At 44.0% G+C, this 19,881-nt stretch overlaps 1 protein-coding gene across 3 annotated transcripts in view; it reads right to left on the reverse strand.

Moving 5' to 3' along the window:
- Positions 1 to 19,881, reverse strand: part of LOC311358662 (dedicator of cytokinesis protein 9-like) — a 96,134-nt gene that overhangs the window by 47,183 nt on the left and 29,070 nt on the right. For 2 of the 3 annotated variants that reach the window (XM_084478762.1, XM_084478760.1), the window contains exon 2: positions 690 to 806. In XM_084478762.1, coding sequence (XP_084334888.1) covers positions 690 to 806 — 117 coding nt within the window. Of the gene's footprint in view, positions 1 to 689; positions 807 to 5,428; positions 5,796 to 19,881 lie in introns of those variants that run through there. The other variant, XM_084478761.1, reaches the window with a different exon arrangement.

Consider the following 19,881-nt stretch of genomic DNA (forward strand, 5'->3'; position numbering starts at 1 on the left):
AACAAAACACATAAACGCCCTTCGGGTCGTATACGGGCTGATGACATAATAAAGAGCTTTGATGGGTTCAGGACAGCGTTTGATGTGGTGTTCAGTGTAAGCCCTCGTCGAGCTACAGAAGCTGCTCGCTAGAGATGCTGTGTGGGATCTGAGTGGGAATCACACTGCAGGCTTACGACGCAGAATTGCAATCAATTCAACTGTATGTGCATGTGTATGTGCTATGCCATGTGATTTAAAAAAATAGTACTCTAACTTGGAATATTGCTGTGAAGTGTACCACATGATTAACTAAACCAAACCCCAGCTCGACACCTGCAGACCTCCAGACAATCGTCGCCCCCGAACTTTGAGAAATACCACCCTGGTGGTCATGGGGGTGAACCCCTGTTGGTGGTGGTGTAAGCGGCGGTGGTGGTGTTATGGGTGGGTATAGTAGTGGTGTTAGTGGTGGTGCTGTGAGTGGTGGTGTGTGGTGGCGTGAGGGGTGGTGGTGCTGGTGGTGGTGGTGTTAGTGGTGGTGGTGTTTGTGTTGGTGGTGTTAGTGGTTGTGGTGGTGGTGTGTGGTGGTGTGAGGGGGGTGGTGCTGGTGATGGTGGTGTTCGTGCTGGTGGTGTGAGTGGTGATGGTGCTGATGGTGGTGTTTGTGGTGCTGGTGGTGGTGTTTGGGGTGGTGCTGTGAAGCTGACCTGGAAGTCCTCCAGGGGGAACTGCAGCATGTCCCTGAGGACATCGCTGAGGATCTGCGTCTTCCTCTGGACCAGAACGTTCTCGTAGTCCAGCGGCTCGATCACTTTGGGCTTCACCTGGAACAGAAGAAAGGAGTCGTTAGCGTGCTGCTCGCTCCACGGTGTCTGAGGTAGCAGGTGAATGACAATAGTATTGAACGATATCAATACCAGTATCAGAAATTCCTCCAATACTGCCTAAAATGCATTATCAGGTATCGGCGAGAAGTCTATGCGCCGATCCGATACATCACATGACTCATTTACTACACAGGCAGAGAACGAACACTACGTATTATGCTGCATTTGTTAACGGTCAGAGGTGGAAAGTCTGAACCAGAAACGCGTCATCTCCGAAATACGTGATTCATGCTACCAAGTCGGAAAACCATGGATGCTCACACTAAATTACAAGAATACAAATGTATTATTATAATTATATTGCTGTCATCGTAAGAGAACCCTTCAATAAGAACAAGTGCTATTTGTAGTTACAATGCTAGATGCTGTATCGGTATATACTCGGCATCGGCCGATACTCCAGTTCAGGAATCTGTATCAGTATCAGGAAGGAAAAAAAAAAATCGGAACATCTGCACTAGAATGAAGTGTGGAGTAAGCGATGCCAAGTGCACTCAGCGAGGAACCAGGCATTGAGATCCACCAAAGATGTGAGGACTGCTAACGACAGCAGCTAGCCCCACACTGGAGGGTCGTCATCTCCTGGGGGTCCATCAGGACAACACCAGAGCAAGCAGCTTCATGATGAGGCAATGTGCACCACAGTGAACTGAACAGCTTTAACGTGAGGCCTCTACGCACTAGTCTCAATGTCATTTATGTTTCATATCGTGCTCCTCTTTTTAATATTGCTATTATCTTTTATATTGAATTGTGATTCATATTTACTTAACCATACAGATATTAAGAGGTTATTTCATGACCCACTACTGTAAAGCACTCTGGATGACTTCAGTTTTCCAGGTGTGTTTCGTGAATAAACAGGACTGGGCCTGACTGTGATTGGTCCGGCAGCTTGTGTCTTCTAAAACCCTGGTCTCCAGCAGAGCATAACTCCCGGCCCGGCCCCGGGCCATCCCTCCCCGTACGGCCAGAGCTCCACAGACACATGCTCCATGTTACCGCACCGTGACAGCTCAGGAGGAGTCCCATGTGAGAACACAACGGTTTGAGGGCTGGGAGGAACCTAATGAGGTCATCTCCCCGTGACAGCCAACATAGATCACAGCTCTTTACACAACGCAGGAACCAAAACACTGCCGTTCCCCTTGTCCTCCCTCGAGCTGATGCAAGGAACACACACAAGAACCAGGAGTCAAACACACACACACACACGTTCTGCTTGGTTGGATTATCATCCAAAACAATAACGTTCCTTGTTGTCATTTGTGCTACAACCCCCTCGGATAAGCGCATAGATATATAAACATGAGGAGTATAATTTTTGCTTCAAGAGGAGTCAATGTCTCTTTAAAACATGACATGTGCCATGTATGATATCACATCCCTTCATAAACACGTCGGTGAAGCAACAGCTATATGTTCCACTGTGCGGTCAGACAGCAGGGCAGGAGTTATTAATGCTCTAATCCACGGCCCCAGATGTTGCTCCCTCACTGGGGTGATTAGAGGCGTCTCGTATGTCATGCCACGAGATATTGTTTCAAATCCACAAGAGTGGACTATTCATAACGACGGAAGGTCATTAAACGACTGCAGCGCAGCCTCTCCACACTGCCAGCTGAGGACTAACCAGAGTGTGTGTGAGTGTGGATGTGTGTTGATGCAGAGACCCAGAGCCCAAAGCCCAGACCCAGATCCCATAGTCCAGACCCAGACCCCATAGTCCAGACCCAGACCCCATAGCCCAGCTCCCATAGTCCAGGCCCCATAGCCCCCATAGTCCAGACCCAGACCCCATAGTCCAGACCCAGACCCCATAGTCCAGACCCAGACCCCATAGCCCAGCTCCCATAGTCCAGGCCCCATAGCCCCCATAGTCCAGACCCAGACCCCATAGTCCAGACCCAGACCCCATAGTCCATAGTCCATACCCAGACCCCATAGTCCAGACCTCGGAGCTTAAGGCCCAGACCCAGACCGAGAGCAGAGCCTCAGCGTGGTCCTGAGCAGGGCTGCACATCGCCCCAACACATCTGGCTCTGATAAGGCCTGACGTCAGAGAGGGGGTCCTTGGAGACTGACCCCGGGTGGAAACGCGTTGCTAGGCAGCCCTGGTGAACAAAGCACCTGACGCCGTATAGGCTGGGGGGGGGGGGGACTCCACAGACCCAGCCGGGCCAGAGGGCAGGGGGGGGGGGGGAGACATAGACTCTCTTCTCTCTCACCCTGCAGTTTAAAGCTAGGGAAGGCCATTTAGAGATACGGCTGGAGTAAGATAGATTTTAAAAGAATCCCAGCCTCCCTTCAGGAGCTCCCTCATAAGCCCCACCCCCAAAAACACATGATTAGCTTATTTTCTGAATCCAAGTTTACCATTTATAAAATCTAAAAATATATCAGAAAACTAAGTGAAACTTAGCTTTCTGTTTGTATACGATTAAAGGCATGGTGTTAATGCGCGCGTGCACACACACACACACACACACACACACACACACACACACACACACACACACACACACACACACACACACACACACACACACACACACACACACACACACACACACACACACACACACACACGGGGGCAGAGCCAGAGAGACAGAGAGAGACACACAGAGACATAGGAGAGCGAGAAACAGAGAGACGCACACAACTGACACCACCACAGAGCCAGGAGACTCACGCTAATGAAAGACTTCTGCAGGATAACAGTCCACACAGATAAGGTATTCATGTGACTGTGTGTTTATGTGGCCGGCGGTGTGTGTGTGATCATGCGGTCATGTGACACAGGGCCAGTCCACAGTCTATAATGAACATCTTGTAAGCCAAATCCTCTGTGACCACCATAAACACCGGCTTGTCTGGGCCTCATCTACCTGCGCCACCACAACAGCCAGTGTGAGACCAATGACAGCTCAGCACCGGGCAGCCAGTGAAAAGCCGGCTGGCCAGGGTGATTCCCCCTCGAAGGGTTTGAGTGTGAGACATCACTGCTGGGATAGGCTAGAGGCCAGGGACATTGTTAACGTCCTAAGAGGGAGGGAGGGAGGGATGGACAAAGGGAGGGGGGTTGGAACTTCCATCAGGCCATGCAATTATGAAATTGAATAAGGAAGGGTCAAAGGTTGTATACTTTTAAGAGGTCGCTATACCTATACGGAAAATAACTTTGGGGAGGTTGTGAGAACAAAATGACGTGATGGTGGAGAAAACGAGCCAAGGCAGACTCCACAGAACGCCTTCTCTGCACTTCTTCTGCACGTCCAAGAGTAGTAACTCGAGATCCGCAGATGGCGGCGATGTGAACACGGAGCGTGATTAGTCTGAAGCGCAGAACGAGTTTGTCTGCAAAAGGAATTCTTCGGTCTCAGCCAGCGGGAATAAAAATATTTGAAGTGTGCTTTCCGCTCGGCTGAAGCAAAACAGTTTGCTTTCCCGTACGCAGGTGATTTAATTAGGATGTTGGCAGTGCATTCAGAAACATGACAATGAGGAAGAACAACACAACAGGGATAATTAGGAGTCCATTGTTTGGAAAGGCTTCCTCTCCTCAGTATGGATTCCTGAACTCACCTCCTCCTCCCCCCTTACCTCCCCCCTTCTGCTGACTATAATTAGACGTGTTGTCTCCCTCCTTTACCTACGCAATCCACATCAGCCCAGCACTCCTCCACATGTTTATGTCAGCGCATGGACTGAGCCAAACACTGAATACACACGAACACACAGACACACACAAACACACACACACACCACAACTGTCCACTCACATCCATTTCAGTGACACCCCCCTGCTGAACCAAACCACAGTGCTGAGCTTGGTCCGACTGAAAGCAGCATCAATGCACAAAATTCCATAAAGATAAACAACATTTTCTGCAACATGTCCCCGTTTAACCACAACCCCAAAAACCCTGAGAGAATCATCGCTGCAAACATTAACTCCATATCTGCCTGTAAGACACTGTAAGAAAAATCCAAGGGTGCCATTGAAACTTGGACAGAGGGACGGTTTAAGTGATTCTTTCCATTTGTTCTGGACAATGGATTTATGATCACTCTGGCCTTACTGTGGCCTGAAGAGAACAGCCCTGTTGATTGTGCTCGGTCATCTAGAACTCAGCCCTACAGCGACCCCACTCAACCAGGTCTTTACAGGTGACTTTTGAGCCAAGCCGAACCTTTTACAAGAGGGTGAACTATGGCCTCATTAACGTCGTAGTAAACTGTCTAATGCAACTAATGATAAGACTGTTCTATGTTTTCCTTAAAGAAAGGTTGGACATCCTGACATAAAACAAACCATACACACTGAGGTATCCACAGGCGCACACCTTAGGACCACAGTTCACCTTTACTGCACGTTCCACCATCAACCCCGACCTCCAGTCCCAGCCAACCACTCTCCCCCAAAGCAACTTCAGAAACTCTTTAAGAAAAAAAAAACACACAACGTACGAACGACCTCAAGGCCGCCGGACAGAATGTGTCCTCAGAGGGTCCGGTGGGTTTGTGGGTGGGGGGGGGGGGGGTGCTCTGAGACTCACCACCACCTGGGGCACCGGGGCGGGCTCCACCTCACACGGAGCCAGGCTCTGGTACTGCTGCGGAGACTCAATCACCAGCTCTTTCTTGGAAGCCTTGCTCGCTCCTCGTCCCTGCATGGTCACAAGCTGTGGTAATCCGCACTATTGCTACTCAGTCCCCCGCTCTGGCCCGCGGTCCCGCGGCATGTCCAGGTGGAGTAAAGTTGGTGGTCTGTGTTGTTGGAGTCCAGTCATAGAAGTGGTTGGTTTTCCCCCTCTCACACACAGAGTGCTGACAACCTCCCCTCCTGAGAGCCTGCTGTCTTTGAGAGGCAGGGAGCGTCCTGAACTCACACCCCTGCTAGCGAGAGACAAGCACCTCCCCCATCTCTAGCTGTGGGGGAGTGACACACACACACACGCACACACTTATACACACACACACACACACACACACACACACACACACACACACACACACACACACACACACACACACACACACACACACACACACACTAAAGATATCAGAGCCTCTGCCATCCACCTGCACTACGACACACTGGGTGGACAAAAGGCAAAACAAAAGGGGAACATTCCTGGGGTATTACAGTCCGACCCGGGACGTCCCGCGCCGTCCTGGACAGCTGCAGGACGAGGCGGCCTCACTCCCCAATCACACGGATACAATTAGCACGGCGAGGAGAAACACGATACGCAGTACGCCTTCTGGCTCTGTTACTTTGTGCGTTCCTGAACACAAGGTCGTAGACGCAGTGATTTGTGGGTACTGGGGGGGGGGGGGGGGGGGGGGGGGGGGGGGCGGGGGAGGCAATGCCCCGAGGTGTGCACAGCCGGTGACTCGACCCTCGTGCAATCAGAGCGGCGCTGACTCACTCAGATGTGGACTGTGACTGATCCGCGAGTGACCGCGGTTTCCGACCTGAACCCGATGAGAACTACGGACCCGTGTCCCGCAGGGCTCCACGGTGCGGAGACCTCCCTCACATGAGGTCATGTCTTCCACACTCCCGGGGTTCCTCCGCCCTCGCCGCTGCAGTGAGGAACCAGGCGCGGCGATCAGTTAATCTGAACTGAAGTATACCAGAGAGAGAGAGAGCTGGTGAGAGAGAGAGAGAGAGAGAGAGAGAGAGAGAGAGAGAGAGAGAGAGAGAGAGAGAGAGAGAGAGAGAGAGAGAGAGAGAGAGAGAGAGAAAAAGAAAGAAAGAAAGAAAGAAAGAAAGAAAGAAAGAAAGAAAGAAAGAAAGAAAGAAAGAAAGAAAGAAAGAAAGAAAGAAAGAAAGAAAGAAAGAAAGAAAGAAAGAAAGAAAGAGAGAGAGAGAGAGAGAGAGAGAACTGGCGAGGGGCTGAGGCTAGCGGTGGAGGTGGAGGGTGAGGGCCGGTCTTACTGCTCCACCAGCTCCTCTGCTTGTTGATCCATCTGCTCCAGGGGCATTCCTGTGTTACGCGGCCACTGCTGCGTCACTGCGGGGAGCGTGTTGTCTTTTCACGCCCGGGGTCAGAGTTGAACACGGGGAGACACGGGGTGGTTCCACACAGCTGCTCCCCTCCCACTGCCTCTCTCACACACACACACACACTATGGCAACACACACACACACACTAAGGCATCACACACACACACACACACACACACACACACGCTATGGCAACACACACACACACACACACACACACACACTGCCCTCAACATTCTAGGGAGACCCCCTGTGCAGACCCTTACTGTACCTGGACACATGACTGGTTCTCTAAGGAAATGACTTAATTTTTGCTTCCTAACAGGCAGAATTGTAATCTCTGGAGTACACACACACACACAGTCCGTTGACAGGTCAAAGATGGAACAACAGAGTATTCAGTGATTGCAGTCAATGGCAGCAGGGGAAGGACACCACGACACGTACTGCATGAGGTTGTTTCCCGCCCTGCATATGATGTCGCATCCTGTTTGTCTGAAGTTAAAGTATATGTTTGGACGTTGCACCCCCTCCTTCGGGTGGAGCAGGTCGGTACTGTCGGAGTACACCACTCCCTCTGCTCCAGAACCACAGGCTGGTCCAGCTTCACCAGAACTCCTCGTCGTTCACACCCACTTGTTTCCCCTGCTCCTCTCGCTCCAATCTAGGAGATTTATGCTGTGGTCAAATACTGCTGTATTTGAGGTCAAATACTGTGGTCAAATACTGCTGTATTTGACCACACACACACACACACACACACACACACACACACACACACACACACACACACACACACACACACACACACACACACACACACACACACACACACACACACACACACACACACACACACACACACACACACACATTCTTGTCTTTCCCAATTGCGGGGGCCACACATTATTCACCCAATTGTGGGGTCCACCCTTTCCAGTGCTCCTACAGCTCTGTAAAAAATCAGGGAAGCTAAAAAAAAAATCTTTTTAATTACCAGCACTTCAAATTTAAAGATTTCCAAACTTTTGTCCAAAAAGTTTTTTGCCCAATTATGGGGTCCGGTTTCTAGCACAAAGACCTCGTGAGGTCCAATTGTATACACACATATTTCTAGCACAAAGACCTTGTGAGGTCCACTTGTACACACATATTTCTAGCACAAAGACCTTGTGAGGTCCACTTGTACACACATATTTCTAGCACAAAGACCTTGTGAGGTCCACTTGTACACACATATTTCTAGTCTTTATATCTTCACGAGGCTCAAAGAAACTAAGAGAAGACATTAGTAATTTCCATTGTTTTAACTTTATTCTCAAAGAGCAACATTTGTTTTTTAACCAAAAAAGGCAATCAAACTATGCCTGGGGATGTTCCCGTGTCAATTTGAAATGTGTTGAGAATTTTGAATAAACAAGTTTGGATAAACATGTCTTAAGAAAAAGAATAAAAGGTTAAACGTTTTCCCACCATGATATTCAGGAGATAGATAAGATAGAAAATAAATGTTACTGAAGTTTCCGTCTCACGGCACAGATTCTATTGTTTACGAAATATTTGACTGCTTTCCAGTCTCTGTTTTGAAGGTCTTCTGATTCAGCAGCGATGCAACTTTCACATTCACTTTTACCAGGTACTTGGTTTCTTCTTATGTACTTCCCCAGATGCCTTTCCACTGCAGCACTTTCTTTCAGTGTCCAACTTCGTTTTTGTACCGTTTTTTTGCCTAATGAGACAGAGTGCATTTTAATTATCAGATCATTACAGCAACATGTATGTTTTACTGGATTTAATGCTAATATACTGGTGAAGCAGCCACAGCGACTACAGGATCAACAACACAACTACTGCATGGAGATGGAAAGGAGTAAGGCAGATGTGGTTAGAAGGTTTGGCCTAATCAGTGAGATAGAGCTATTTCAGAGGGGAGGAACATGGATCGTCCTGTGTGAATTCACCATACGAAAGTTCACATGAGACATTTACTTTGCCATTTCTATTCTGCAATGTAGTCTACACAATTGGTGCATTTATAGGGTTGCCTGATTCATATACAATCTGGTTTTACATAGGACAAATCGTACCCACTGAACTACATAAGGATGGAAGTACTCATCATTTTGTTATATTTTATTTTAATTGTTAATATGGGCCTGTTTTCGGTGTCTGCAATGAAGACTGGATTTAAATAAATGAAGGAATTGCACTGGCTGGCTCAAATCATAGACAGAGATTAATGTCAATAATGACATTTAACAAAAATTTGTCTCCTATCTGCAAACAAAAGTTTGCAATAGGGTTCCACGATGTTTTGTGCACATCTGACGACAGTGAGCCATCCTTATTGAAAAGGTGATAAGGGACCTAAAGGATGAAAAAGGCGCACTAACCCACAATTGGATTCAAATTGTGTGCTCTGAGCTCACCTCTCTTTCTTGCAGACCTTCTTCCTTCCGCCTCTGTCTCACAGGCATCTAGCTGAAGACAATACTTAATTCAGTAAAGCTAAACAGATATTGATTTAAAATTTTAAGTAGCTGTGAGTTGACTGTATTAGGATATCTTTTCTGAACATAGAGAAAATAATCAATTTGTGAGCAAACGTGATGACTTTGACTTGACGACTACCCTTGTTAAACTTGCACCTGCTCAGGAAGCTTCAAATTGCATCTCTACAAACTTGAGTTTAGACATTAACAGGTGTTTTCTTAATGAAGAAAAATCAATTTCATGTAGATACAAATGGGAGGGCCCCATAAGGCAAGACTAGAAAAGAGTGTGTAACACTGGCCTCCTGACAGGGAACTTGAAAGACAGATTTCAGTTTCAGGGGCCCCAGAAGGACAAAACAAGAAATGTACGAGTGTGTGATGTTACACTGCTCCTGTACAATCCCCCGGTAAGTATTTCCGACTGGAATACTTTTGAAAAATGAGATGTCAACATCCTCTTGAATTGCTCATTTACTGAACAATCTGAGTTTAGGACTGCATGGGGCAGTTCGTGAACGAACAAGATGACTTTGAAAATCCCCCAAGGAACGTAACACAGTTTCAGGAAGCAGTGTCATCACTTCGCTCTTACCTGTGTTCCAACATGATCGGCAGAATCTGACTCGTTAGGTGTGGTGTCTGATGCAGCAGGGAGCTTCTTAGACTCTACCTGCACTGCAGGAGACTGACTGAGTGGCACCTGGAATATGAGATAAAAACACAACGTATTAAGAGGAAACCGATATAAAGCACTGTAATTTGATTGTTTTACAGTAAACACGTTAGTTCATGTGAAAACGGTTGCTTAACAGCACAGAACCTAAAACCAAGCACATGACATGATCCCACGTAGAGGTATCCGCACATCTCAGGACAAATACAAGAGGATGCAGTGGATTATTTTCAAAATACCCTTGTTAAACTTGCACCTGCTCAGGAAGCTTCAAATTGCATCTCTAGAAACTTGAGTTTAGACATTGACAGGTGTTTTCTTAATGAAGAAAAATCAATTTCATGTAGATACAAACGGGAGGGCCCCATAAGGCAAGACTAGAAAAGAGTGTGTAACACTGGCCTCCTGACAGGGAACTTGAAAGACAGATTTCAGTTTCAGGGGCCCCAGAAGGACAAAACAAGAAATGTACAAGTGTGTGACGTTACACTGCTCCTGTACAATCCCCCGGTAAGTATTTCTGACTGGAATACTTTTGAAAAATGAGATGTCAACATCCTCTTGAATTGCTCATTTACTGAACAATCTGAGTTTAGGACTGCATGGGGCAGTTCGTGAACGAACAAGATGACTTTGAAAATCCCCCAGGGACGTAACACAGTTTCAGGAAGCAGTGTCATCACTTCGCTGTTACCTGTGTTCCAACATGATCGGCAGAATCTGACTCGTTAGGTGTGGTGTCTGATGCAGCAGGGAGCTTCTTAGACTCTACCTGCACTGCAGGAGACTGACTGAGTGGCACCTGGAATATGAGATAAAAACACAACGTATTAAGAGGAAACCGATATAAAGCACTGTAATTTGATTGTTTTACAGTAAACACGTTAGTTCATGTGAAAACGGTTGCTTAACAGCACAGAACCTAAAACCAAGCACATGACATAATCCCACGTAGAGGTATCCGCACATCTCAGGACAAATACAAGAGGATGCAGTGGATTATTTTCAAAATACCCTTGTTAAACTTGCACCTGCTCAGGAAGCTTCAAATTGCATCTCTAGAAACTTGAGTTTAGACATTGACAGGTGTTTTCTTAATGAAGAAAAATCAATTTCATGTAGATACAAACGGGAGGGCCCCATAAGGCAAGACTAGAAAAGAGTGTGTAACACTGGCCTCCTGACAGGGAACTTGAAAGACAGATTTCAGTTTCAGGGGCCCCAGAAGGACAAAACAAGAAATGTACAAGTGTGTGACGTTACACTGCTCCTGTACAATCCCCCGGTAAGTATTTCTGACTGGAATACTTTTGAAAAATGAGATGTCAACATCCTCTTGAATTGCTCATTTACTGAACAATCTGAGTTTAGGACTGCATGGGGCAGTTCGTGAACGAACGAGATGACTTTGAAAATCCCCCAAGGAACGTAACACAGTTTCAGGAAGCAGTGTCATCACTTCGCTGTTACCTGTGTTCCAACATGATCGGCAGAATCTGACTCGTTAGGTGTGGTGTCTGATGCAGCAGGGAGCTTCTTAGACTCTACCTGCACTGCAGGAGACTGACTGAGTGGCACCTGGAATATGAGATAAAAACACAACGTATTAAGAGGAAACCGATATAAAGCACTGTAATTTGATTGTTTTACAGTAAACACGTTAGTTCATGTGAAAACGGTTGCTTAACAGCACAGAACCTAAAACCAAGCACATGACATAATCCCACGTAGAGGTATCCGCACATCTCAGGACAAATACAAGAGGATGCAGTGGATTATTTTCAAAATACCCTTGTTAAACTTGCACCTGCTCAGGAAGCTTCAAATTGCATCTCTAGAAACTTGAGTTTAGACATTGACAGGTGTTTTCTTAATGAAGAAAAATCAATTTCATGTAGATACAAACGGGAGGGCCCCATAAGGCAAGACTAGAAAAGAGTGTGTAACACTGGCCTCCTGACAGGGAACTTGAAAGACAGATTTCAGTTTCAGGGGCCCCAGAAGGACAAAACAAGAAATGTACAAGTGTGTGATGTTACACTGCTCCTGTACAATCCCCCGGTAAGTATTTCCGACTGGAATACTTTTGAAAAATGAGATGTCAACATCCTCTTGAATTGCTCATTTACTGAACAATCTGAGTTTAGGACTGCATGGGGCAGTTCGTGAACGAACAAGGTGACTTTGAAAATCCCCCAAGGAACGTAACACAGTTTCAGGAAGCAGTGTCATCACTTCGCTGTTACCTGTGTTCCAACATGATCGGCAGAATCTGACTCGTTAGGTGTGGTGTCTGATGCAGCAGGGAGCTTCTTAGACTCTACCTGCACTGCAGGAGACTGACTGAGTGGCACCTGGAATATGAGATAAAAACACAACGTATTAAGAGGAAACCGATATAAAGCACTGTAATTTGATTGTTTTACAGTAAACACGTTAGTTCATGTGAAAACGGTTGCTTAACAGCACAGAACCTAAAACCAAGCACATGACATAATCCCACGTAGAGGTATCCGCACATCTCAGGACAAATACAAGAGGATGCAGTGGATTATTTTCAAAATACCCTTGTTAAACTTGCACCTGCTCAGGAAGCTTCAAATTGCATCTCTAGAAACTTGAGTTTAGACATTGACAGGTGTTTTCTTAATGAAGAAAAATCAATTTCATGTAGATACAAACGGGAGGGCCCCATAAGGCAAGACTAGAAAAGAGTGTGTAACACTGGCCTCCTGACAGGGAACTTGAAAGACAGATTTCAGTTTCAGGGGCCCCAGAAGGACAAAACAAGAAATGTACAAGTGTGTGACGTTACACTGCTCCTGTACAATCCCCCGGTAAGTATTTCTGACTGGAATACTTTTGAAAAATGAGATGTCAACATCCTCTTGAATTGCTCATTTACTGAACAATCTGAGTTTAGGACTGCATGGGGCAGTTCGTGAACGAACGAGATGACTTTGAAAATCCCCCAAGGAACGTAACACAGTTTCAGGAAGCAGTGTCATCACTTCGCTGTTACCTGTGTTCCAACATGATCGGCAGAATCTGACTCGTTAGGTGTGGTGTCTGATGCAGCAGGGAGCTTCTTAGACTCTACCTGCACTGCAGGAGACTGACTGAGTGGCACCTGGAATATGAGATAAAAACACAACGTATTAAGAGGAAACCGATATAAAGCACTGTAATTTGATTGTTTTACAGTAAACACGTTAGTTCATGTGAAAACGGTTGCTTAACAGCACAGAACCTAAAACCAAGCACATGACATAATCCCACGTAGAGGTATCCGCACATCTCAGGACAAATACAAGAGGATGCAGTGGATTATTTTCAAAATACCCTTGTTAAACTTGCACCTGCTCAGGAAGCTTCAAATTGCATCTCTAGAAACTTGAGTTTAGACATTGACAGGTGTTTTCTTAATGAAGAAAAATCAATTTCATGTAGATACAAACGGGAGGGCCCCATAAGGCAAGACTAGAAAAGAGTGTGTAACACTGGCCTCCTGACAGGGAACTTGAAAGACAGATTTCAGTTTCAGGGGCCCCAGAAGGACAAAACAAGAAATGTACAAGTGTGTGATGTTACACTGCTCCTGTACAATCCCCCGGTAAGTATTTCCGACTGGAATACTTTTGAAAAATGAGATGTCAACATCCTCTTGAATTGCTCATTTACTGAACAATCTGAGTTTAGGACTGCATGGGGCAGTTCGTGAACGAACAAGGTGACTTTGAAAATCCCCCAAGGAACGTAACACAGTTTCAGGAAGCAGTGTCATCACTTCGCTGTTACCTGTGTTCCAACATGATCGGCAGAATCTGACTCGTTAGGTGTGGTGTCTGATGCAGCAGGGAGCTTCTTAGACTCTACCTGCACTGCAGGAGACTGACTGAGTGGCACCTGGAATATGAGATAAAAACACAACGTATTAAGAGGAAACTGATATAAAGCACTGTAATTTGATTGTTTTACAGTAAACACGTTAGTTCATGTGAAAACGGTTGCTTAACAGCACAGAACCTAAAACCAAGCACATGACATGATCCCACGTAGAGGTATCCGCACATCTCAGGACAAATACAAGAGGATGCAGTGAATTATTTTCAAAATACCCTTGTTAAACTTGCACCTGCTCAGGAAGCTTCAAATTGCATCTCTAGAAACTTGAGTTTAGACATTGACAGGTGTTTTCTTAATGAAGAAAAATCAATTTCATGTAGATACAAACGGGAGGGCCCCATAAGGCAAGACTAGAAAAGAGTGTGTAACACTGGCCTCCTGACAGGGAACTTGAAAGACAGATTTCAGTTTCAGGGGCCCCAGAAGGACAAAACAAGAAATGTACAAGTGTGTGACGTTACACTGCTCCTGTACAATCCCCCGGTAAGTATTTCCGACTGGAATACTTTTGAAAAATGAGATGTCAACATCCTCTTGAATTGCTCATTTACTGAACAATCTGAGTTTAGGACTGCATAGGGCAGTCTGGAACGAACAAGATGACTTTGAAAATCCCCCAAGGAACGTAACACAGTTTCAGGAAGCAGTGTCATCACTTCGCTGTTACCTGTGTTCCAACATGATCGGCAGAATCTGACTCGTTAGGTGTGGTGTTTGATGCAGCAGGGAGCTTCTTAGACTCTACCTGCACTGCAGGAGACTGACTGAGTGGCACCTGGAATATGAGATAAAAACACAACGTATTAAGAGGAAACCGATATAAAGCACTGTAATTTGATTGTTTTACAGTAAACACGTTAGTTCATGTGAAAACGGTTGCTTAACAGCACAGAACCTAAAACCAAGCACATGACATGATCCCACGTAGAGGTATCCGCACATCTCAGGACAAATACAAGAGGATGCAGTGAATTATTTTCAAAATACCCTTGTTAAACTTGCACCTGCTCAGGAAGCTTTAAATTGCATCTCTAGAAACTTGAGTTTAGACATTGACAGGTGTTTTCTTAATGAAGAAAAATCAATTTCATGTAGATACAAACGGGAGGGCCCCATAAGGCAAGACTAGAAAAGAGTGTGTAACACTGGCCTCCTGACAGGGAACTTGAAAGACAGATTTCAGTTTCAGGGGCCCCAGAAGGACAAAACAAGAAATGTACAAGTGTGTGACGTTACACTGCTCCTGTACAATCCCCCGGTAAGTATTTCTGACTGGAATACTTTTGAAAAATGAGATGTCAACATCCTCTTGAATTGCTCATTTACTGAACAATCTGAGTTTAGGACTGCATGGGGCAGTTCGTGAACGAACAAGATGACTTTGAAAATCCCCCAAGGAACGTAACACAGTTTCAGGAAGCAGTGTCATCACTTCGCTGTTACCTGTGTTCCAACATGATCGGCAGAATCTGACTCGTTAGGTGTGGTGTCTGATGCAGCAGGGAGCTTCTTAGACTCTACCTGCACTGCAGGAGACTGACTGAGTGGCACCTGGAATATGAGATAAAAACACAACGTATTAAGAGGAAACCGATATAAAGCACTGTAATTTGATTGTTTTACAGTAAACACGTTAGTTCATGTGAAAACGGTTGCTTAACAGCACAGAACCTAAAACCAAGCACATGACATGATCCCACGTAGAGGTATCCGCACATCTCAGGACAAATACAAGAGGATGCAGTGGATTATTTTCAAAATACCCTTGTTAAACTTGCACCTGCTCAGGAAGCTTCAAATTGCATCTCTAGAAACTTGAGTTTAGACATTGACAGGTGTTTTCTTAATGAAGAAAAATCAATTTCATGTAGATACAAACGGGAGGGCCCCATAAGGCAAGACTAGAAAAGAGTGTGTAACACTGGCCTCCTGACAGGGAACTTGAAAGACAGATTTCAGTTTCAGGGGCCCCAGAAGGACAAAACAAGAAATGTACGAGTGTGTGATGTTACACTGCTCCTGTACAATCCCCCGGTAAGTATTTCCGACTGGAATACTTTTGAAAAATGAGATGTCAACATCCTCTTGAATTGCTCATTTACTGAACAATCTGAGTTTAGGACTGCATTTGGCAGTTCGTGAACGAACAAGATGACTTTGAAAATCCCCCAAGGAACGTAACACAGTTTCAGGAAGCAGTGTCATCACTTCGCTGTTACCTGTGTTCCAACATGATCGGCAGAATCTGACTCGTTAGGTGTGGTGTCTGATGCAGCAGGGAGCTTCTTAGACTCTACCTGCACTGCAGGAGACTGACTGAGTGGCACCTGGAATATGAGATAAAAACACAACGTATTCAGCTTATGGCAGTAGATTCTTTTCAAAATACCCTTGTTAAACTTGCAGATGCTCAGAAAGCTTTATATTGCATCTCTAGAAACTTGAGTTTAATTGATTTGAACAATCAGAGGTTAGATTGCATAAGGCAATCACTCCACGTGTAATCATGGGAAGAAAATTGTTAAAAATAAAGCCTAGTATTACCTGTATGGTAACATCTCTTTTTGAACATGCATTTGACAACTTGTTCTCCCCATCCATTCATTTCAGAATTGAGAAAACAGGCAATGCTGAACTGACAGATTCATTTTTTTGCAAAATATATCAAAATCAATATGCTAAATATAACCAACTTACCTTATTACGCCACGGCCACTTTTCTATTTTCTTCACAGCAAATAGGCATAAGTGGGGCCTGTTGTTTACTGCGATTTGTTTAATGGTGCAATTTGGAGATTTGTTGTTGTCATTGACTAATCGTCCCAGCGATCCATTTTCTTGGGATGCGTCAATACTGAAAGATGTGAGAAAATTATCAGTTAAAAGAATTTTCTAAATATTCATTAGAAGAGACATTTAAACATCATAGTACACTAAATAACATTATTAAATGTGATGGGAAACTGTCCTAACACAGAAAAATACTATACTGTACTATATTAGCCCCAAAATGTCAAGTTACAAAAAAAAACAAATGGGAGGCAGGGGTGTTAAGCCCACTTAGGTTTTTTAAGTATCTGTCCTGTCTTCGTATTGCAAATCGCAATAAGTGTTGGGTCAGGTTCTGCAAACTCAACTATATTAACTTTAAATGTGACACAAAGCATGGTAGGTTATTATCCAATGTCAAGAACAAATTAAATAAATCAATAATTAATGAAACATTCAGTGATACTGAGATCAGCAATCGGTGAGCAGTAATTGGCCCAAAAAACCCTAATTGAAACAAAGCAAATTTTTGCTGCTTATTAGGGTCTGAATTAAAAATGTTTATGTCTACAAATTGCACATTTTCAGAATGCTCACCAATAGCGATGTTTCTTCCATTCAAACTCAAAAAGAAATGTACTCTCCGTCTCTGAGTATTGCCTCGACTGGCATTCCTCCACCGACATAAGGTCTCCTCTATACTCCACGACAAAGGCACCTGGATCGATGGGCTGGGTAGCAAAAACTCCTCTTCCTATAAGAACATCAATTAATAGATTGCTTTCTTACTGTATTTGCTAAAAATATTTTGTTGTCTCATCCTTTAACATAGATTCATCCACATCTCTAATAAATGAGTAACCATAAAAATAAAAATAAATATATATATATTGTAACCACTTACAATAAAATCTTAACTTTTAACCATAGCTGGTTATATTGGATTCAACAAAAAAACAGCAGCTAAATAACAGCTTTTAACCACAAAGTTATTTTTTTTACGTGAAAGAACAGTACTGAGAAATGAACTGGTGTAATATGATCTGCTGCCTTGTACCTTTTTCGCTATTAATATATTTTCCCTCAATTCCTGGCTTGTCCTTCGAGAGCAGGATGAATGAGGTGGCCTCCTCAACAGGCTTTATTCTCTTTTTCCGGGTTGACATGGCTCCCTGAAAGTGATTTGGACATCATAAACCTTACAGTTACCCAACATGCAAGAACAGCATCCCTATTGACTGACTCATGATCTGTTTCGAGCAGTTACCAGAACCACAGTAGCTATCCAAAAAGGAAAAAAAAAAACGAACTCTGATCTTCAACATTCCAGGGCTTGATGCTTCCAGTGAAGCCATAAAGATCCATGTGTAACATTTACATGGTTTATCTCTAAACACAACAGCCACAATAAAATAGAGTTGTAGGAGAAAGTCAAGATGTTAACACAAAGACTTCACTGACTTGTTAATTTATCACTATTTAAATAATTGAAATTCATAAATATACTTGTTATGTGTACATTATGTATAATATGTGACTAACCTCAAAGTCTAGCCCATTGATTCTGGCAACTTGTAGACAGAAAATTGTAAAAGCAAGGATAAGTATTAATTGATCTGTTCTACATAATAAACGGATACAGATAACGTTATCTGGCTCCTTTAACGTTTCTGAGTAAATCCTCTTACCTTTCTAGCATGTGTGCATGTCGTCTTTCTTTTATATTTCACTGAATTGACACAACTACTGCTTATGTTTACATTGCACTCAGGCCTAAAATGGCCGCCACGTCCCACAATGCATTGCGGCGGAACATTGCATTAACCGAGTGTCAAGTTGTAGATAACGTTATGTTAGTGAGCTATTTAGCTAGTGCACGGCAGCTAACAGCTAATATCAAATGCACTATTTAGCAACAAGCACTCTGTAGCTAATTTTAGCCAACTGGCTATTGGTGTAAAACAGCATTGTATTACATTTGCTTACATTATATGTGCAGTAATATCACTGGATATTCTCCGAATAATTTTGACTTAATCAAATGAATAACACCTACCTGTTGTCCATATATTTCCAAGAAATTGCCGTCGGTCGATGCCGATTCTTCCACGAGGTCCTGGCTGCAGACCTCCGCTGTCAGGCCCGGAAATGCACGGCATACGTTTCAAAATAAAATCGCGAATGCACTTCTGGTTGAATCGTTTTCCTCACAAATGAATTAATTAGTATATGACATAAAATCGATCAATTCCTTGTCTATAGTATATATTGTTTTTATTTGTATAGTAAACTTGTTTCATCAGTGCACACATTTTCTCTTAAGCTCATATTCATAAACCAACATCTCATAAGATGTCATAGGCCTATACATTTTATTGTGTACTATACAGAGTACTTTACTGCCTTTTCATTATCATTTAATTTTGACTCTATTGCACTGCTATTTTTCTATATATTTGTTATATTTGTTTCAATTAGTTTTTCTGTTGCATTATTCTGTATTTTTATTCTTAACCACCATCAATTTCATGTTTGGTTCTATTGTGACACAGCCACATGACGTTATAAGTGTTGAAAATGGTACAAATTGTATGTAAAAAAAAAACAGTGCCCAGTTAACATAAAGTTTTAAATCCTTGCAAGGTCAAATAATGTTTTGGGTTACCTGTTAATTGGTTTTGCGTGTGTGTTTGCCGATGTGGAAAATAGATACTATGATGCCCATAGGAGAATTGCGCAATTTCTTGTGGGAGATCTGGTCTGGGTCCGAACACTACCTCAGTCTAAGGCCTTTGAAAAATTTTCATCAAAGCTAGCACCCAAGTGGTCAGAGCCAGCACAAGTGATGAAAATATTAGGGCCTCTCAATTATAGGCTTAAATGGCAAGACACTGACAATACGGACACGGTACATGTGGGTAATCTGAAATCTTATTTCAGATTACCCACAAAAACGTATGGGGTATAAAAGCTGTGGACAATTTGATGTTACTGATACAATTATCAAAATCAATACAAAAGCTTTTGAGAAAACAGTTTGTTTATGGGGTATTTTCTTTGGAATATACTGGATTGCTGATGGGAATGTGATTTGATTGATGTTTTTTTGGAATAAGATGAGTTTACATATGTAACTGAAATAATATTATGTAG

Source organism: Micromesistius poutassou (assembly GCF_964030765.1).
Source record: "Micromesistius poutassou genome assembly, chromosome: 14".
Classification (NCBI taxonomy): Eukaryota; Metazoa; Chordata; class Actinopteri; order Gadiformes; family Gadidae; genus Micromesistius; species Micromesistius poutassou.